A 16466-nucleotide genomic window follows, 5' to 3' on the forward strand; every position below is an offset into this window, starting at 1 on the left:
AACACTAGGGGCAGGTCCCAAGCCGGGGCCCTTGGGGTGCTAGGGGGGCGCTGCCGTAGAGCCCCTCTTAGAAAGAGGGACACCAACCTGTGGCGCCCCACTGTGGCGCCATCGACTCCGACATGTCGGGCAGAGATAGCAGCCATATACACCTTCAAAGTGGAGTGAGAACGTCCACTATCCAGAAGGGACTGCAGAAACTCTAAAATGGTGGCCACGAAGCAATGTCCCGGATTCTCAGCCTTACTCACACACCAGTGGGAGAAGAGCCTCCATTTGCACTCATACTGTGCCCGAGTGGATGGAGCTCTGGCATTCAGGATAGTTTCCCTGACAGATGCCGTGACACCGCTCAACAGTGGGTTGGGCCCTGCAGAGGCCAAACCCAGAGCTGAAGGCGGCGAGGGTCGGGATGCCAGATCTGACCCTTGAGCTGTGACAGAAGGTCCTTCCTGTCGGGGAGACGCCACGGTGGGCTGCAGCAGAGACTGCGTAGCAGTGGGAACCAGACTCTCCCCGGCCAGCGACTAGAAGGAGCCTGTGCCCCTGAGTAAGGACCCTCTGAAGCGTCTGAAGTATCAGAGGCAACGGCGGGAAGGCATACAGGAGAGTGTCCGGCCAGTCGTGCGCCAGGGCATCCTGACCCAATGGGCTGGTCACCTCCGACCAGGAGAACCAGAGGGGGCAGTGCCTCGACTCTTCCGAGGCAAAGAGGTCCACCTCGGCCCTGCCGAAGAGGCTCCAAATTATCTCCACCACCTCCGGGTGAAGCCTCCACTCCCCCGGTGGAGGCTTGCACCGTGAGAGAAAATCTGCGACCTGATTCAGGTCCCCTGGCAGAAAAACTGCCCGCAGACTGGTGAGGCGGGGGAGCGCCCAAGGCAAGAGGCTCTGCGAAACGCGGAGCAGCTGTGCGGACCTGGCGCCCCCCTGGTGGTTGATTTGGGCAACTGCGGACATGTTGTCCGAACGAACAAGCACATGCCTGCCCGCCAGTTGGGGTAAAAAGTGCATGAGTGCGAGCAACACCGCCCGAAGCTCCAGCACATTGATATGGCGTGCACCTTCCTGGGCAGACCACTGACCCTGCACGGTCCTGCCCTGCCACACCGCACCCCACCCCGAGAGACACGCATCCACAGTGACAGTCTCCCGGCGGGATGGGATGGTGCCCATGGGCACACCCCTCAGGAGATAGGCCCTGTCCCTCCAGCGGGACATAGAGTGGAGGCACCGCTGAGACACCCTGACTCTCTTGTGCCTGTGCCGCTTGGCGTCCAAGTGACGGCTGTTCAGCCACATCTGCATGGGGCGCAGTGACAACAGGCCCAAGGGCACGACGGCTGAGGTAGCTGTCAGTCTGCCTAAGAGCCGGAGGAACTGTATGTAAGGCACCCTCTTGCCCAGTCTGAAGATGCGAAGATGGTGGGAAATGTCGTCCACACGACGAGGTGTCAAGTAGGCCCTCATGGTGACCGAATCTAGGACCATCCCCAGATAAGTGACCTGCTGGGAAGGGTCCAGGCAACTCTTCCCGGTGTTCACTGTCAGGCCCAACCGGGCAACGTGGGATGAGAGGCGCGCCGTATCCTGGGCCCCTTGGGCCCGGGACGGCGCGCAAACCAGCCAGTCGTCCAGGTATGGCAGGACCTTCATGCCCTGTGCCTGCAGGGGAGCGAGCGCTGCCGCAACAACCCTGGTGAACACCCTTGGGGAGAGGGAGAGACCAAAGGGAAGCACCCGGAACTGATAATGTCGGCCCTGAAAGGCGAACCTCAAGAACTTCCGGTGATGGGATGCAATTGGCACGTGGAAGTAGGCGTCCCTCAAGTCCACGGTTGTGAACCACTCCCCCTGTGTGACAACACGAAGGGTGTCTGCTGTGGTTAGCATATGGAAGGGTAGTACCCTCAGGAATCTGTTGATTCCTCTGAGGTCCAGAACTGGACGGAATCCGCCAACTTTCTTGCTCACAAGAAAGTACGCCGAGTAGAACCCCCCGCCCTGACGCAGGGGGTCCACTGGCTCGATTGCGCCTTTGGCCAAGAGGACGGACAACTCTTGGGCTAGCGCTAAGGCCTTCGCCGGGTCCTTGACAACTGTCATTCTGACCCGGCCGAAGGCTAGGGGCCGGCGTCGGAACTGCAACTCGTAGCCCTGGGTTAGTGTGGAAACCACCCAGGGGTCGGAAATACAGGCAGCCCAGTAGCTGAGCTGCTGCTGGGAAAAACAGCCGACGACCGGCCCCGGGACTTCAGGGCCTAGCCCCCCGGCCCCTGGAGCCCCTCGGGGGGCGCCGGTAAGGCTCTGAAGCGCGACCTGGGGCACGAAAGTCATTGGCCGGTTGAGTGGGCCGCTGGGAACTCTGCCGACCACCCCAGTAAGCCGGTGGCTGAGCGCGGCTGCTAGAGCGGCCCCTGGGCCTGCCGGGAGTGGCCGCGGGACTGCGAAGACCCGAGAGCTGCTGCCTGGTCTGCCTCGCTTGGGTAGCGCGCTCCAGTGTCTCCAGGGCAGCTGACCCAAACAGCTCCCCTGGCTCGACTGGCACGCTACGGAGGACTCTCCTACATGTCTCCGTTAGTGGTGACTGGGCCAGCCAAACCTGGCGACGAGTCTGTACCAGAAAAGACATAACTCGTCCCAATTCCCTAGTCATTAGGGCAAAGGCCTGCAGTGATGCATTGCTGAGGCCCAGCAAAGAAGGCTCGGCCGGAGCCTGCTGCAGCGAGGCGGAGACGGCCAGCATTAGATGGGAGAGGGAGTTCCCGATACGACCCATGCGTGCCGCTGCGTCGTAGGCCCTACAGAGCAGCCCATCCGTGACCCTGCACTGAGGCTGAGGGCACCTGACCTCAGGCCTTAAAGCCTCGTCAGGAGCCGGAATCAGGGAGGCGATGGCAGGCTCAATGGGTGGCATGCCACCCAGCCCCACCCTCGCCGGGTCCTGCATGGCAGCCAAGGTCCGGGCATCGGAACCAGTGCGGCTAAAGGCCCTGGTGTCCCTCCAGCATGCCTGGAGCTCCCTCAGGTACTCCTCTGAAGGAGGAACGGTGAGGGGGACACGGGCTGGGTTACGCCTGAAGAAGGCACTAGCCGGAGCCAAGTTGGCCTGCGGAACCGGAATCTGCAGGTGCGCCAAGGCCGTACGAATGATGGCCGCCATGGAGCCGTCCTCCCCGTCCTGCAGAGACCCCTGAGCAGAGGAGAGGGAAAACTCCTCGAGCGGGACCTCGTCCTCCGTCTCTTCATTGAAGAGGTTAGCCGAAGCTGCTAGCGACAAGGCATCCTCATACAGAGGTGCGGCAACCGAAGGAGGGGCGGCAACCGAAGGAGGGGCAGGCGGCCCGCTAGCAGCCCCTATACCGGGCCCCGGCTGAAGGGCCACGAGGAGCGACTTCATCGTGTCCATGTCGGTAGCTAGCTGATCCACTTTAGAGGACAGCCTGTTCCTAGTCCTCTTATTGGTGGGTGCACCCATGGCCATCGCTCCCTCAAGTCGCCAGGGACGGTCGAACTGATCTGGGGGAGGATGTGACCAAGAGAGGTGTCCGTTGGCTGCCGCCAGACGTTCCACCTCAGTGATTCTAGCCACTCTGAGTGCCCGGGGCATGCAGCTACAGTTCATGCAGGCCCCTACTGTGAGAGCTTCCCTTAGATGCTCGAGGCCGAGGCTACATGAATGAGCCATTCTGTAGGTAGCCAGATGCAGAGAAGCCGGGAGCGGGTGCGGGAACACAGCCTTCACCAGCTACCTGCCCTTCACTGGCTGAGCTCGAGGCGAGTGCCAGATGCAGCGTAACCGGGAGCGGGTGCGGGAACACAGCCTTCACCAGCTACCTGCTTAAACCAAAACACAAGGCAGTTAGCGTCTACCAGGAGCGGGGACGAGAACACTGCCTTCACTCGTTAATTTACAGACGAATGCCTGATGCAGCGTAACCGGGAGCGGGTGCGGGAACACAGCCTTCACCAGCTACCTGCTAAACAGAAAACACAAGGCAGTTTAGCGTCTACCAGGAGCGGGGGCGAGAACACTGCCTTCACTGGTTAATTTACAGACAAATGCCAGATGCAGCGTAACCGGGAGCGGGTGCGGGAACACAGCCTTCACCAGCTACCTGCTTAACAGAAAACACAAGGCAGTTTAGCGTCTACCAGGAGCGGGGGCGAGAACACTGCCTTCACTGGTTAATTTACAGACGAATGCCAGACGCAGCGTAACCGGGAGCGGGTGCGGGAACACAGCCTTCACCAGCTACCTGCTTAACGGAAAAAACCAGGCCGTTTAGCGCCTACCAGGAGCGGGGGCGCAAACACTGCCTTCACTGGTTAAACTGAAGACGAACGCCAGATGCAGCGTAACCGGGAGCGGGTGTCCAGTTGTGAACCACTCCCCCTGTGTGACAACACGAAGGGTGTCTGCTGTGGTTAGCATATGGAAGGGTAGTACCCTCAGGAATCTGTTGATTCCTCTGAGGTCCAGAACTGGACGGAATCCGCCAACTTTCTTGCTCACAAGAAAGTACGCCGAGTAGAACCCCCCGCCCTGACGCAGGGGGTCCACTGGCTCGATTGCGCCTTTGGCCAAGAGGACGGACAACTCTTGGGCTAGCGCTAAGGCCTTCGCCGGGTCCTTGACAACTGTCATTCTGACCCGGCCGAAGGCTAGGGGCCGGCGTCGGAACTGCAACTCGTAGCCCTGGGTTAGTGTGGAAACCACCCAGGGGTCGGAAATACAGGCAGCCCAGTAGCTGAGAACACAGAAAACACAAGGCAGTTTAGCGTCTACCAGGAGCGGGGGCGAGAACACTGCCTTCACTGGTTAATTTACAGACGAATGCCAGACGCAGCGTAACCGGGAGCGGGTGCGGGAACACAGCCTTCACCAGCTACCTGCTTAACGGAAAAAACCAGGCCGTTTAGCGCCTACCAGGAGCGGGGGCGCAAACACTGCCTTCACTGGTTAAACTGAAGACGAACGCCAGATGCAGCGTAACCGGGAGCGGGTGTGGGAACACAGCCTTCACCAGCTACCTGTTTAACGGGATAAACACGGCAACTTTAGCGTTAAATCAAAGGCGAATGCCAGCTGTAGCTAAAGAAAAAGAACGGCACGGGAAACTCCGGTGCTTAACCCGGCGTCAGCCGAGTGGCTGCAGCCGCTACTGCTAACTAGCCAGTACAGCTCAATGCCAATGAAGTTTAGCTCAATGCTAATGAAGTTTAGCTCAATGCTAATGAGGCTTAGCTCAATGCTAATGAAGTTTGGCCCAGCGCCGCGGCCAAAACAGTACAAAAGCACAGCAATACTCCTGGGAGAGGGAGCGAAAACACCTCCGTCACCAAAAGACTCAGCAAACAGACAGAAATCAGGACAACTAGGCTGGGAGAGGGAGTAGAAACACTGCCGTCGCCAACCAAGCCGACACCAACCTGTCCGAACGAAGTCTCTGCGCAGCCAGCCGCAGCTCCTGGAGGTAATCCCGCGGCCCCGACTGGATGAGTCGCGAAGCTACACGCAGCCAGCTGTTTGCAGAGAATCCTTGACAAATGTTCCGAACGAACGAACGCTGTAGGCTACAAAAAATGTAGCCAAGGTACTCTCGCGCAGCGAGAAGATGAAAAGGAACAGATCCTCTGTCGACACCGGCTGATGTAGCCGGTGTCACGTGGGTCACAGGTGACTTTGTTGTTATTGGTACTCGAGCTGCGCATGCGCGCAATGGACATATCCAGTGCTAAAGCACCGCCTCTGGCGGCCAGTAGGGACGAAATAGAACAGCCACACCCTCTCTACTGATGGACCCACAGGGGCATCACAGTACTACTAACTAATTAAAACTAAATAAATGGGTAGGGTACAGTCACAGAACATTCCTTTGTCTCAACCCCGTGATTCAGATATACACTCTGATGTGATGGGTTTTTTCCTTTGTCCACGCCCTTCTACTACATTCCATGAAAATCTGGCCAGCAGTTTTGACATTTTTCCAAAGAGACAAACAAACATAACTTCCTTTATGGTAGTAACGAAAGCAATCATGATTGAACTCAATCGTGTCGAGTGTTAGGACCTCAAAATGTATATAAAATGGACAATAGGATTCTGTACAGACTTCTCTCTGTGGTGTTTTTCAGCGATGTGTTCTGCGGTTACCTTCTCTGTTCCAACATTGGCCGCAACCCACGCATCGGCATTATGAAAGGAGAAATCACCCCAGCCTCCTTCAACCATCAAGGCAGACTGGTAGACTGCAGGTAAACACGAGTACTATATAATAAGCCCCTTTGAGACTGTTTACTCTCATCCCGTTGCCACTTTTGGTATAATCTTCCATGTATGAGTTTTCTCTCCTTCTCTCTCTGCCCCCTTTCCCTATTTTCCTTATTTTGCTCTCCCTTTCCCTCCCTCCAACCTCTCCTCACAGTGGTGGCCATGTCCTTTTGGATGATGAGACAGATTTAGGCTACGTGGAGGATGGTTCTCCCTGTGGGCCGTCCATGATGTGCCTTGACCGCAAGTGTCTACCCATCCAGTCTCTCAACATGAGCACCTGCCCAACTGGACCTAATGGACAGGTGTGCTCTGCCCATGGGGTGAGTCATGCTGTACACTCACAGTATTGCCAATGGGTTAACACACTAACAAGACATTTACTTGTGTGTGTAATGGTATATACATAAGCAAAGTAACGAAAACCAAGACATCATTTAAAGTCACAGTGAGTAGCATTTCATAAAACAAAAACTATGTACAGACTCATACAAAAACATCCTATTCAGTCCTGATGTGTGACCCAGTAGAAGTGTAGTCCAGAGACCCTGCCCTCTTCCTGGATTTTCCGCCTTGAGGCATTTTGTTTTCAGTTTGTACGTCCGCACGTCGCATGAACGCAACATCTTGCGAACGTGTAGTGGGATTTTCTTCAGAAACGTCAATCGGACTTAATGATGAATTTATTAGATTTTGCTGGTCAAGCTCACTGTAACTTTAAAATGTATTTTGTTGCCATAATTTAGGAATTAATATGCTACTTATGATAATTTCACACTAAAGTCTAATAAGAAAAAGGTGATAAAAAATTGTAGTCAGACATACAACAACAGGACTGATTGTTTGGCATACAACGGCTGAGGCGAAACCAAGTCTTATTTTGTATTTATTTTGATTGTAAGCACACCTTCAAGAGGTAGCCTTGGAAATAGTCTCCAAAGAAAAACGTAAATATTGTGATGGTCAAAGCTTGATCCTTAACATAGAATCTGCGGTTGGCTTTCAGCTGCCGGAGAGCAACATTACCTTATTGAGCCGGGAGGGATGGTCCATCTTTGAATTATGTGCTCACAAACCACAACAGACAAATTGTGCTCATTGTACCTTTAACTCGGCTGTACAATAAATTATGGACATTCCTTCCTTCAGACATCAGCATAATGCAAACTCAGCTCGCTTAATAATGTAACTGTCCATCATGCACAATACAAGCACCCTGGCATTGTCACACTTCTTCAATAATGTACAATGATATTAACAATACACTTTTTTTATCTAACTTTTCATTATTCAATATTTTACAGATGTTGTCTCATTCCTGCAGCACTCCTTGTAGGAGCCTGTTAACTGTGGATAAACAATGGAGATGATTTCCAGAAAGTCTCCCAGTGTGTCAGCACTTTTATTTACAGCTCTTTTCCTGTTTTCTGTTCCTCGCGTCACCTCATCTATTTCTGTCTGATTTGTGCAGGTGTGCAACAATGAAGCTACATGCACCTGCGACACCACCTGGGCGGGGACAGACTGTAGCATGCCTGACCCGCCTAAAGAGCCTGAGGCCATTCAGGACGAAGGACCCAAGGGTCGGTTTCAAACTTTTTCAACCTCTGCCGTCCGATAGAATGAATAACACTCATGTTTATGTGCACTGATTTATCCTAGCACGCTGACTAATACACTGTATACATTGTTCTGCATTACTGCAATTTCATTCTCTGTCACTATGTTAGATCTGAGTCAGCGCGCAGTTTCACAGGTGTACTGGGGTCGTAAAGACTCCATGTAAAATGGCGACGGAAGGAGAAAATAAAAGCAGCGTTAACATTTGTTTAGTTTTAGAAGATGAAATGAACACACAGTCCAGCTGTACACCTGATACTTTGACATCAGGGGGACGATCGGGGGGGCGGTAAGCGTCACAGCGGTAAGCGTCACAGCGGGAAGCCTGTCTCTTCATCCATGACTCTGAAGCAGAAGCCTGCTGTTTGTTTTTGACAGCGTGGTAATAATGCTCCTTTTCCCTCCACACAGTGAGCGTGGCCACTAACAGGCTGATAGGGGCAGTAGCAGGGACCATTCTGGCCCTGGGGGTGATTTTTGGAGGCACAGGGTGGGGAATAGAGTAAGCATTTTTAACCCTTTCACAGCTCTTCCTCTCATAGTGGTGCCTCAGTGTGCGGGCGGTCTCGTGAGCCGGCCTGAGCCCGTGTGTGCGTCCCGGTGGCTTTGTGTTTTCTTGTGTGTTGGTGATGACCATATAATTGTCATGTGATTGGATGTTTTCAGTGTCGTGTGATTGATTGATGGATTCCTCCTCCTCCTCCTCCTCCTCCTCCTCCTCCTCCTCCTCCTCCTCCTCCTCCTCTTTCTCCATCCTCCCTCTTCTTCTTATTGTCCCTTTTTTCCTTCTCTAATTCTTAGTCGTTATGTGGTTGCTCCTGTGATCCTCTCCTTTCTGGGGCATGTGGGGCATTTAGACAGAAAACAGTCCTGAGAAGTGTCCAGTTAGTGACCTGGCTTGTCAGTCAGTGGTAGGCTGTGTGGTGACTGGGACCCCTAAAAAGAATGTGTTCCTGCTCATACCACATATACATATAACCTGTTTGATTCAACCTTTATAGTGATGGACACCCATGGTCTAGTCTTCTGCACAACCTTAACAGACTAACAAACACTGATAATCACTACTTCAACTGACACCAGATACATGTTAAAAAAAAATCCCAGGGCCTCTACTTTATAAACTTCATAATACACACTGAAGGGGGCATGCAAAACTAGTGTCATTTTACTGTAACAGTACTTATGGTTATGTTTTCTGTTCCATGTGAAATCCTCATTGTGTAGTTCCATGTTATTTATACAGTTAGTGAGTATAGAAACTCATGTCTTTTTCCCCATAACCTTTTACAGGTCCTAGTGCCACCAATCTAATAATAGGCTCCATCGCCGGAGCCATCCTTGTGGCTGCCATAGTGCTGGGGGGGACTGGATGGGGCTTTAAGTAAGCAACACGCCGTATGCCTCTCCTGCTGTAACTCTAGCATCCCTGCTGCTTCTAGACACCAGGGTTTGAGCTCCTGCTACAGAATACGGACTCCAGGGTGGACACACAAACACACGCTTAACATGCATTTGAACTGCTCAACTTAAGGATGTGTAAAGGGTGATTTCTCCTTTAGACACTGGGCTCCATGTGGGGGTCGTCTGTCCATCTGTAGTAGAACCTCAAACTGATTGGACGGGCAGAGCTCAAAGCTTGACGTGCATGTTCAGTCTTCATGAAAGAGGGGAAAGAATACTCATAGCTAAATATTTATTTTTGAAAACTTGTGTATGCTTGTATTAATAAGTAAAAATTCCCCTCTGAAATCCAAAGATAGGCCTCTAACTCTTCCCTGCATAGCAAGGAAATGTACTTGCTAGTACAATAGGTTGATAAATGATAATCTACCGCTGATTAGCCTGCTGTCTTGAGCAACAGGGGTGTTACACATTTTAATCTAAATAGGACTAAGAAATAACTGAGAAATACAATCCTGCAGCCACCAAAGCATGCCAAGTAGCCAAGCATCATGGTTTTCACCAAAAACACAAAGAAAGAAAGAAAGTGAACAGCATAAGAATCATTTTTTTTGCATGTTGACTTGTTTATTTGGAGGAGGTCAGTTCATTGCACAAAGGCTGAGCCAGACCCATAGGTGATGATCTGGTCCATGGTTGTCGTGCTCTCATCACCTCCATGATCTTTTTCTCAGTCCGTTATTGTTTGAGGTTGAGACTTAAAATGGAAGTGTGAGAGCGACACAGTGACAGAGGCCAGGACCCTTTTTGTTGGCCGCAGCCTTTGTGCCATGGCTGGCCGCACCCACCTAAGATGGCCAGGCTCCACCCTAGAACAGAGCAGGACTCTCGGACCCCGCCCACACCAGCTGCCATTGCTGCCTGCTTCACAGACCTGGTACAGACACGGCGCATTGCACTGCATGAACCACGCACAGCAATAGTGCCACCTTCAACTGGCCTACTATTGGAACAGGTGCATGAGAGTGATAGAAGCCCCACAACAAGCCACAGTACGGGGAGGTTATGCATCACTCCTATTGTCGTCTTCCTTGTCGTCCCACTGTTGTGGTAGTAGATATTGTTGCTGCTGCTGCTGCTGCTGCTGCTGCTGCTGCTGCTGCTGCTGTGGTTGTTGTTTCTGTGGTTGTCTCCTCTTTCCCTCCTTTATATAGAGTTTATATATAGTTTATGTTAGCTCTTTCCTCCCAGATGGTTATGTTTTGAGTGGAACTATGTCTTTCCCATCAAAACTGGTAATGAGACATGTCTCCTACACTTCTTCATCTTGTAAACTGATGTTGCACGCACAAGCTGGTCAGCAGTTGTCTGCAAGAGGGCAACAGAGGAGATTTATGTTCATAAACCTTCAAAATGATTTATTAGCTCATTTGAAAGTGTCCATTAGGTCCACAGATAAAGTGCTTTCCTCAGTGTCATTGAAGTGACTTCTATCCAAAGCTCAGTGTCACAAATCCTAACAATAATACTCAGAGGGGAATGGATCCTGAATGGATCCTGAATTAATTTAATATTTGTTTATCGTCAAATATTATCAATTGGGATGTAAAGGTTTGTGAATATAAAACCCTCAGACTGCCTTGTTGCAGTCAAAGCCCACCCAGCTCAACATGGTCCAGCCTTTCCTCACATCATTGTCTTCAGTATTTTGTGAAGTCATCAAAGATTATGTTTATTTTTCAGCTCTTTAATATACTAATAGATAAATAACTGTTTGTGGCATTTTACTCATGTGTCTACTAATCTGAAGAGATGAGTGTGCTTGCTTGTCCAGGTTGCACTAGCTGTGTTACAGATGTGATTATATCAAATACTGACTCCTGTTTCTTGTCTCCACGAAAGAAATGTGAAGAAACGTCGATACGACCCCAACGCCTCAGCCATTTAACCCGAGGAGAGATGGCAATATCAGACGGATTCTTCCAAGGCATCCTAAGTTGGCTACCTGACAGCTGGACTGCACTTATTGCTGCTGATCTTTGGCATTAGATTTACTTGAAAAATACATAGTGGACATTTTAACAAATTCCATCGTAGTGACGTTAGAAATGCAGCCTTTTCAACTCATCTCACTCATGTAACAAACCCACAACCCCCCCCCCCCCTGATCTCTAGAGTGACAGAGCTCCTCTTCCATCCTTTAGTGCCAGTGCACAGGCGTTCAGGCGGAATCCACACCACTCTCTCACCTGGCATGATTATCCGCACAAAAAGCGTGCTGCTTGCTGGCCCCCTGGAATGAAGGGCCCTCTCTGCAGGGCTCTGCATGGCTACAAAAGCTACAAATATACCGCAAAAAAACATACAAAGAGAAAAAAAAACGGAATTATCTAATGCAGGAGATGGCCTTGTTAAAGCCAAACCCAGTGGAAAGCAGTTGAAGACTTATAGCTCACGTTTTAGGTGCTGTAAAGGTTAAGGAGGCTGCATGTGAGGACCCATAAGGGAAGTGCAGACCACAAAGTGAATACACACGCAGAATTGTACAGATAAGGAGTTCAGGTTTGGAATTAACAGCATATTTTACCAAGACATCAATTGCTTTTGTTTTTTATCTTAGCATGTTGTATAGCGGGTGTTTTTGGCAATGTTATTAAAATAAAATTGGCCAACATTATTGACGCACGCTGCACACACAGCCTCCTTCTGACAGAGTTCATATTCAGCGGACAGAGCAGCCGTGGTGGTCGAGGAGAAGCATGTCAGTTCTAGAGGGATTCGGACTGATGTCAGATTAACATCACAAAAAATCCCCCCCCTCCCCGGAAGTATCTTCAACCCGCGACACAAAAGCCAAAGAACCAATCACCTGAACATATGGATGTTGTTGCACACAGAGCACTTTCCCCTCTGTCTGCAGCCAGTGGTGCCTCTCCTACTGCTGAGGCATGAAGTCTGTCCAGCCAGGTCTCACGTAACAGTCCTCATCAACACCCACTATACTGGCTTAACCTTTTGCTCTCATAAACTCTTAGTAGAATCAAGGTCAGCTCTACTGCTAACGCTGCATGCAATCACTATAGTGGGCTTATAAATCTATATGGGAGTCCCCAAAAATCAGCAAGAAAAATATGCTACAAAAGATAGGTGCATGTCAACGACATAAACATTTAACTTTTATTTACTATGCAAAGAGAGATATTGCACAAATGTATGGGTAATAATGATATCAATGTAGAACATGGAATTACAAAAAAACCTTCTGCTAATCAGCTAATCTTTTGTATTCGGCCACTCCCTCGTCTCGTTTCACTTTGCTTCCACGTACTCAAACTATGAATGGACAAACAGAAAACAAGGAATGAATTGATATTTCCAATGAAAAAGCGAGAGAGCACCCTTTTACATTTGTGGAACTGAAAATCATTTTTGTGTGTTTTTCATCTTGTCTGATATTTTTTATCTCACACATGCACACACACGTACACAAACACACTGTATGGTTCCTGTACATAATGAGGCCTGAACAGTTTCCTTGTGCAGGGCTATTATTTCCAGTCCAGCTGATAGTTGGTGTGTTCCAGGTGCTGCCATAGCACTGGCATCGATGTAATCCTCCATGTTACTCATCATATGGCGCCCCCCTCTCACTGCATCATGTACAGTTCGACCAATGAATAAACTAATGACAAATTTTATCTGAGCGTCTCTGTGTTTTTCCTTGAAAAATCATCACTGACTGAACTGATTTAATCTCCTTTATTAAAAAAGATGTAAGACTTGATGTGACAAAAAATTCAAGACAGGTACACAGTGAAGCTGATATAATTAACGTGCTCTATGGCAGTGTTTCTCAAACTTTTTCATACCAAGGACCACTTAACCAATAAAAAAAACCTCACGGACCACCTAACTCCACAAATATCCCAAAACACATAGTTTTTCTACAGATTATAAATCGCCTTAAAATGGTACAAACAAGTGGCAACATGTGTGACGAAGGTGTTGCCCTGGGCTTTATCATGCAATAGAAAGTGAAACTTAAGCTCGTTCCATTGCGAAGATATTCCCGCGAGAGTGCGGAAAACTTAAATGTATTTATTTCAAATGTGAAATGTTACCAATATACTCACGGACCACTAGGGGGCGCTCACGGACCACCAGTGGTCCGCGGACCACACTTTGAGAAGCACTGCTCTATGGCATGACTTTTTATTTTGGGAGGAAAAAAATGTTTCACCATGTGTTTTAGGAGCTTAGGGGTCCCTGATATTATATCAATTATAAAATGTGACCCCCCCCCCTCACCCCTCAACCAGGGGTTGGTTTGTTGCCTCAGGGCTGTCTTTGTGTATGTGTTTGTATGTCTGTGTGTGTAATGTATGTGTTTGTGTGTGTGTCTGTGTGTGTTTGTATGTCTCTGTGTGTGTGTGTGTGTGTGTGTGTGTGTGTGTGTGTGTGTGTGTGTGTGTGTGTGTGTGTGTGTGTGTGTGTGTGTGTGTGTGTGTGTGTGTGTGTGTGTGTGTGTGTTTGTGTGTGTATATCTGTGTGTATGTGCGTGTGTGTGTTGTGTGTGTGGTGTGTGTGTGTGTGTGTGTGTGTGTGTGTGTGTGTGTGATGTGTGTGTGTGTGTGTGTGTGTCTGTGTGTTTGTGTGTGTATATCTGTGTGTAGTGTTTGTGTGTTGTGTGTGTGTGTGTGTGTGTGTGTGTGTGTGTGTGTGTGTGTGTGTGTGTGTGTGTGTGTGTTTGTATGTATCTCTCTCTCTGTGTGTGTGTGTGTGTGTGTGTGTGTGTGTGTGTGTGTGTGTGTGTGTGTGTGTGTGTGTGTGTGTGTGTGTGTGTGTGTGTGTGTGTGTGTGTGTGTGTGTGTGTGTGTGTGTGTGTCTGTTTGTGTTTGTCTATGTGTGTGTGTGTGTGTGTGTGTGTGTGTGTGTGTGTGTGTGTGTGTGTGTGTGTGTGTGTGTGTGTGTGTGTGTGTGTGTGTGTGTGTGTGTGTGTGTGTGTGTGTGTGTGTTGTGTGTGTGTGTCTATGTGCCTAACCCTATCTTGACATTCACTGTCCTCATTGTCAGACGGAATAGCCCCAACAGCCTGATCGTGTCCCTTCTGCCCATAACATGTTTTGGTGTCCACTTCCTGTAAATATCAGTAGATGTAAAAACATTGATTAGGTTTATCATTTTACAGCTGAGCACACTTGTATGATATTGCCTGGAAAAAAGTGGTCAAGTGGCACAGTGTTGCCCTGAGGCAACGAACAAAAAAACATAGTTTTAGCTAATTAATAAATACGTAAGTCTTTAAACAATCAAATACACTTCTTTACGTATTCATGCACATGCATGCATGTATGTTTTATTTTAAGTTGTGTACATTTCTAATGAAAAAAAGTGAAATGTATCTTACCAAGTGGTGGCCCTGAGTCCCCTGCAGCTTTGCTTGCAGAAAGGACTGCTCCACCCCCAGACAAAATGCCACACCCATATAATTCTCTCATTTTATTGGACACCAGCATGTCAGGTGACATTGTGTATATATTTAAAAAAAATATATATTTAGAGGGCCAGTGTGAGGTTGAAAAAAGTGGTTTGTTGCCTAAGGGCAACAGTATGCTGTGTAGAGGGTTAATTAAATTAATTAGTGTGTTAAACAATAAAATATAGAATCCTGAAGACGATACGTCTATGGGAAATATTTCTGGGCTTCCGGTGTGCACATTTTTAACTGTGTTGCACTTTAGTGACTATATTTTGGGTCAAAGGTCAATGTGACTGCACAATATATGTTTTTTCCCATGACACAACAATTCTTACACACATGTCTTAAATGATATAATTATTAAAGTGATGACATTTTGGACTGACAGAGCTGTAAACTGCAGCTTGGCTGAGGCATACAACTGCAATGCAGTACTTTTATTTTTTCCTAACATGGCAAAGGAATGATCTGCAGACAGGACCTATAGACATGATGCACTGATGAAGAGGACACCTCTGCAGTACCCAGCAAGTGGACTGCCGCCTCCCCAGCTAACAGTCCTGCCTACCTATTTAGGGTCCAACAGGGAATTGAACCGGCAACCCTTCGGTTCCCATCTTAGTCTCTACAGACGGAGCAACTGCTGCACCATATTTACCTTCTTGCCTACCGATGTGTGCAGTTTGCTCTTTCTAAAGCATTGGAGAGGTAGTAACAACTGATAACGGCTATTTAATGGCCTGGTTACATTTGAAACATGTTGCTGACCGACAGCAATGAACAAACCGGAGGCCTTTGGTGTAGATTGTGTTCCATATAATGCTTGGATTAGCATCTATGGTTATCATCACACATTTAAAAACTCCCTTTAAAATATAGGTTTTATTTTATAAAAAAGCTGAGTATAGGATTGTGTATACAAAAACTTTAAAGCAGATATTAACGCTAATGAAGTGGACCCCATGGGATACAATGCCCTTGATTCATCACTGAGCTGTATGACCAGCATGATCTGTGCGTTACAAAAAAATCTACCGTCTTAGAAATGTTATTCCGTCAGATGACATGCTCACTAGACAATTATTTCTCATCTCATAATAATAATAATTTGTACCTTTCAGTCTCTCCTCCACTCTAGAAGCATCCTAACACAACAATTTGTTTTGCAATATGAATATAGAACTGGTATTCATTTAAATGTTATAATTTAGGCGTTGCAGCGGAAATTGTTGTAAAGTCTGCTTCTATGCATCATCAGAAGAATGAATGAGTAATAAAGAACCTTGCCAATGCATTTAGTGTTGGCCTCTTACTGTGAAAATAATTGCATTTAAAATCAGATATGTATGTGACATTTCAGTAAAAGCATAGAAACGTACCTCGTGCACTACTCTGGAACAGTGGGGCTTGTTTTGTCAGAAAGCGGAACCACCCAAGTGTCTGAGGTCGGATTGATTATGTTTCCTGCCTGGCTTTTTATCTTTTTAACTTGCATTCTGGTCATACATCAAGCACAATATACCATACTACCTTGAAGCCCTGAATGTGGACATGGTCACAGAAATAAAATAGTTGTCATTATTTGAGCCACAAACAAACAAGTCTTTCATCTGTTGAATAGCGTCAGACCTCGTCACGGTACAAATATGGGCAGGAGGTATGATTTTGCAACCATTTCTCATGCTCAAT

General features: G+C 48.5%; 1 protein-coding gene across 4 annotated transcripts in view; it reads left to right on the forward strand.

Moving 5' to 3' along the window:
- The window catches only part of adam23b (ADAM metallopeptidase domain 23b), a 29971-nt gene extending 16975 nt beyond the window's left edge, over positions 1–12996 (forward strand). The window contains exons 22-26 of one of the 4 annotated variants that reach the window (XR_004554290.2): positions 6139–6258; positions 6429–6597; positions 7746–7857; positions 8005–8198; positions 8306–8408. Coding sequence is in view for 3 of the 4 variants with exons in the window: in XM_034109840.2 (XP_033965731.1) it covers positions 6139–6258; positions 6429–6597; positions 7746–7857; positions 9188–9278; positions 11201–11246 (538 nt within the window). In the remaining variant the exon portion in view is untranslated. Of the gene's footprint in view, positions 1–6138; positions 6259–6428; positions 6598–7745; positions 7858–8004; positions 8412–9187; positions 9279–11200 lie in introns of those variants that run through there. The other 3 variants (XM_034109840.2, XM_034109842.2, XM_034109841.2) reach the window with 3 other exon arrangements.
- Positions 12997–16466: the final 3470 nt, after the last annotated feature.

This window comes from Pseudochaenichthys georgianus, chromosome 21 (genome assembly GCF_902827115.2).
Source record: "Pseudochaenichthys georgianus chromosome 21, fPseGeo1.2, whole genome shotgun sequence".
Taxonomy (NCBI): domain Eukaryota; kingdom Metazoa; phylum Chordata; class Actinopteri; order Perciformes; family Channichthyidae; genus Pseudochaenichthys; species Pseudochaenichthys georgianus.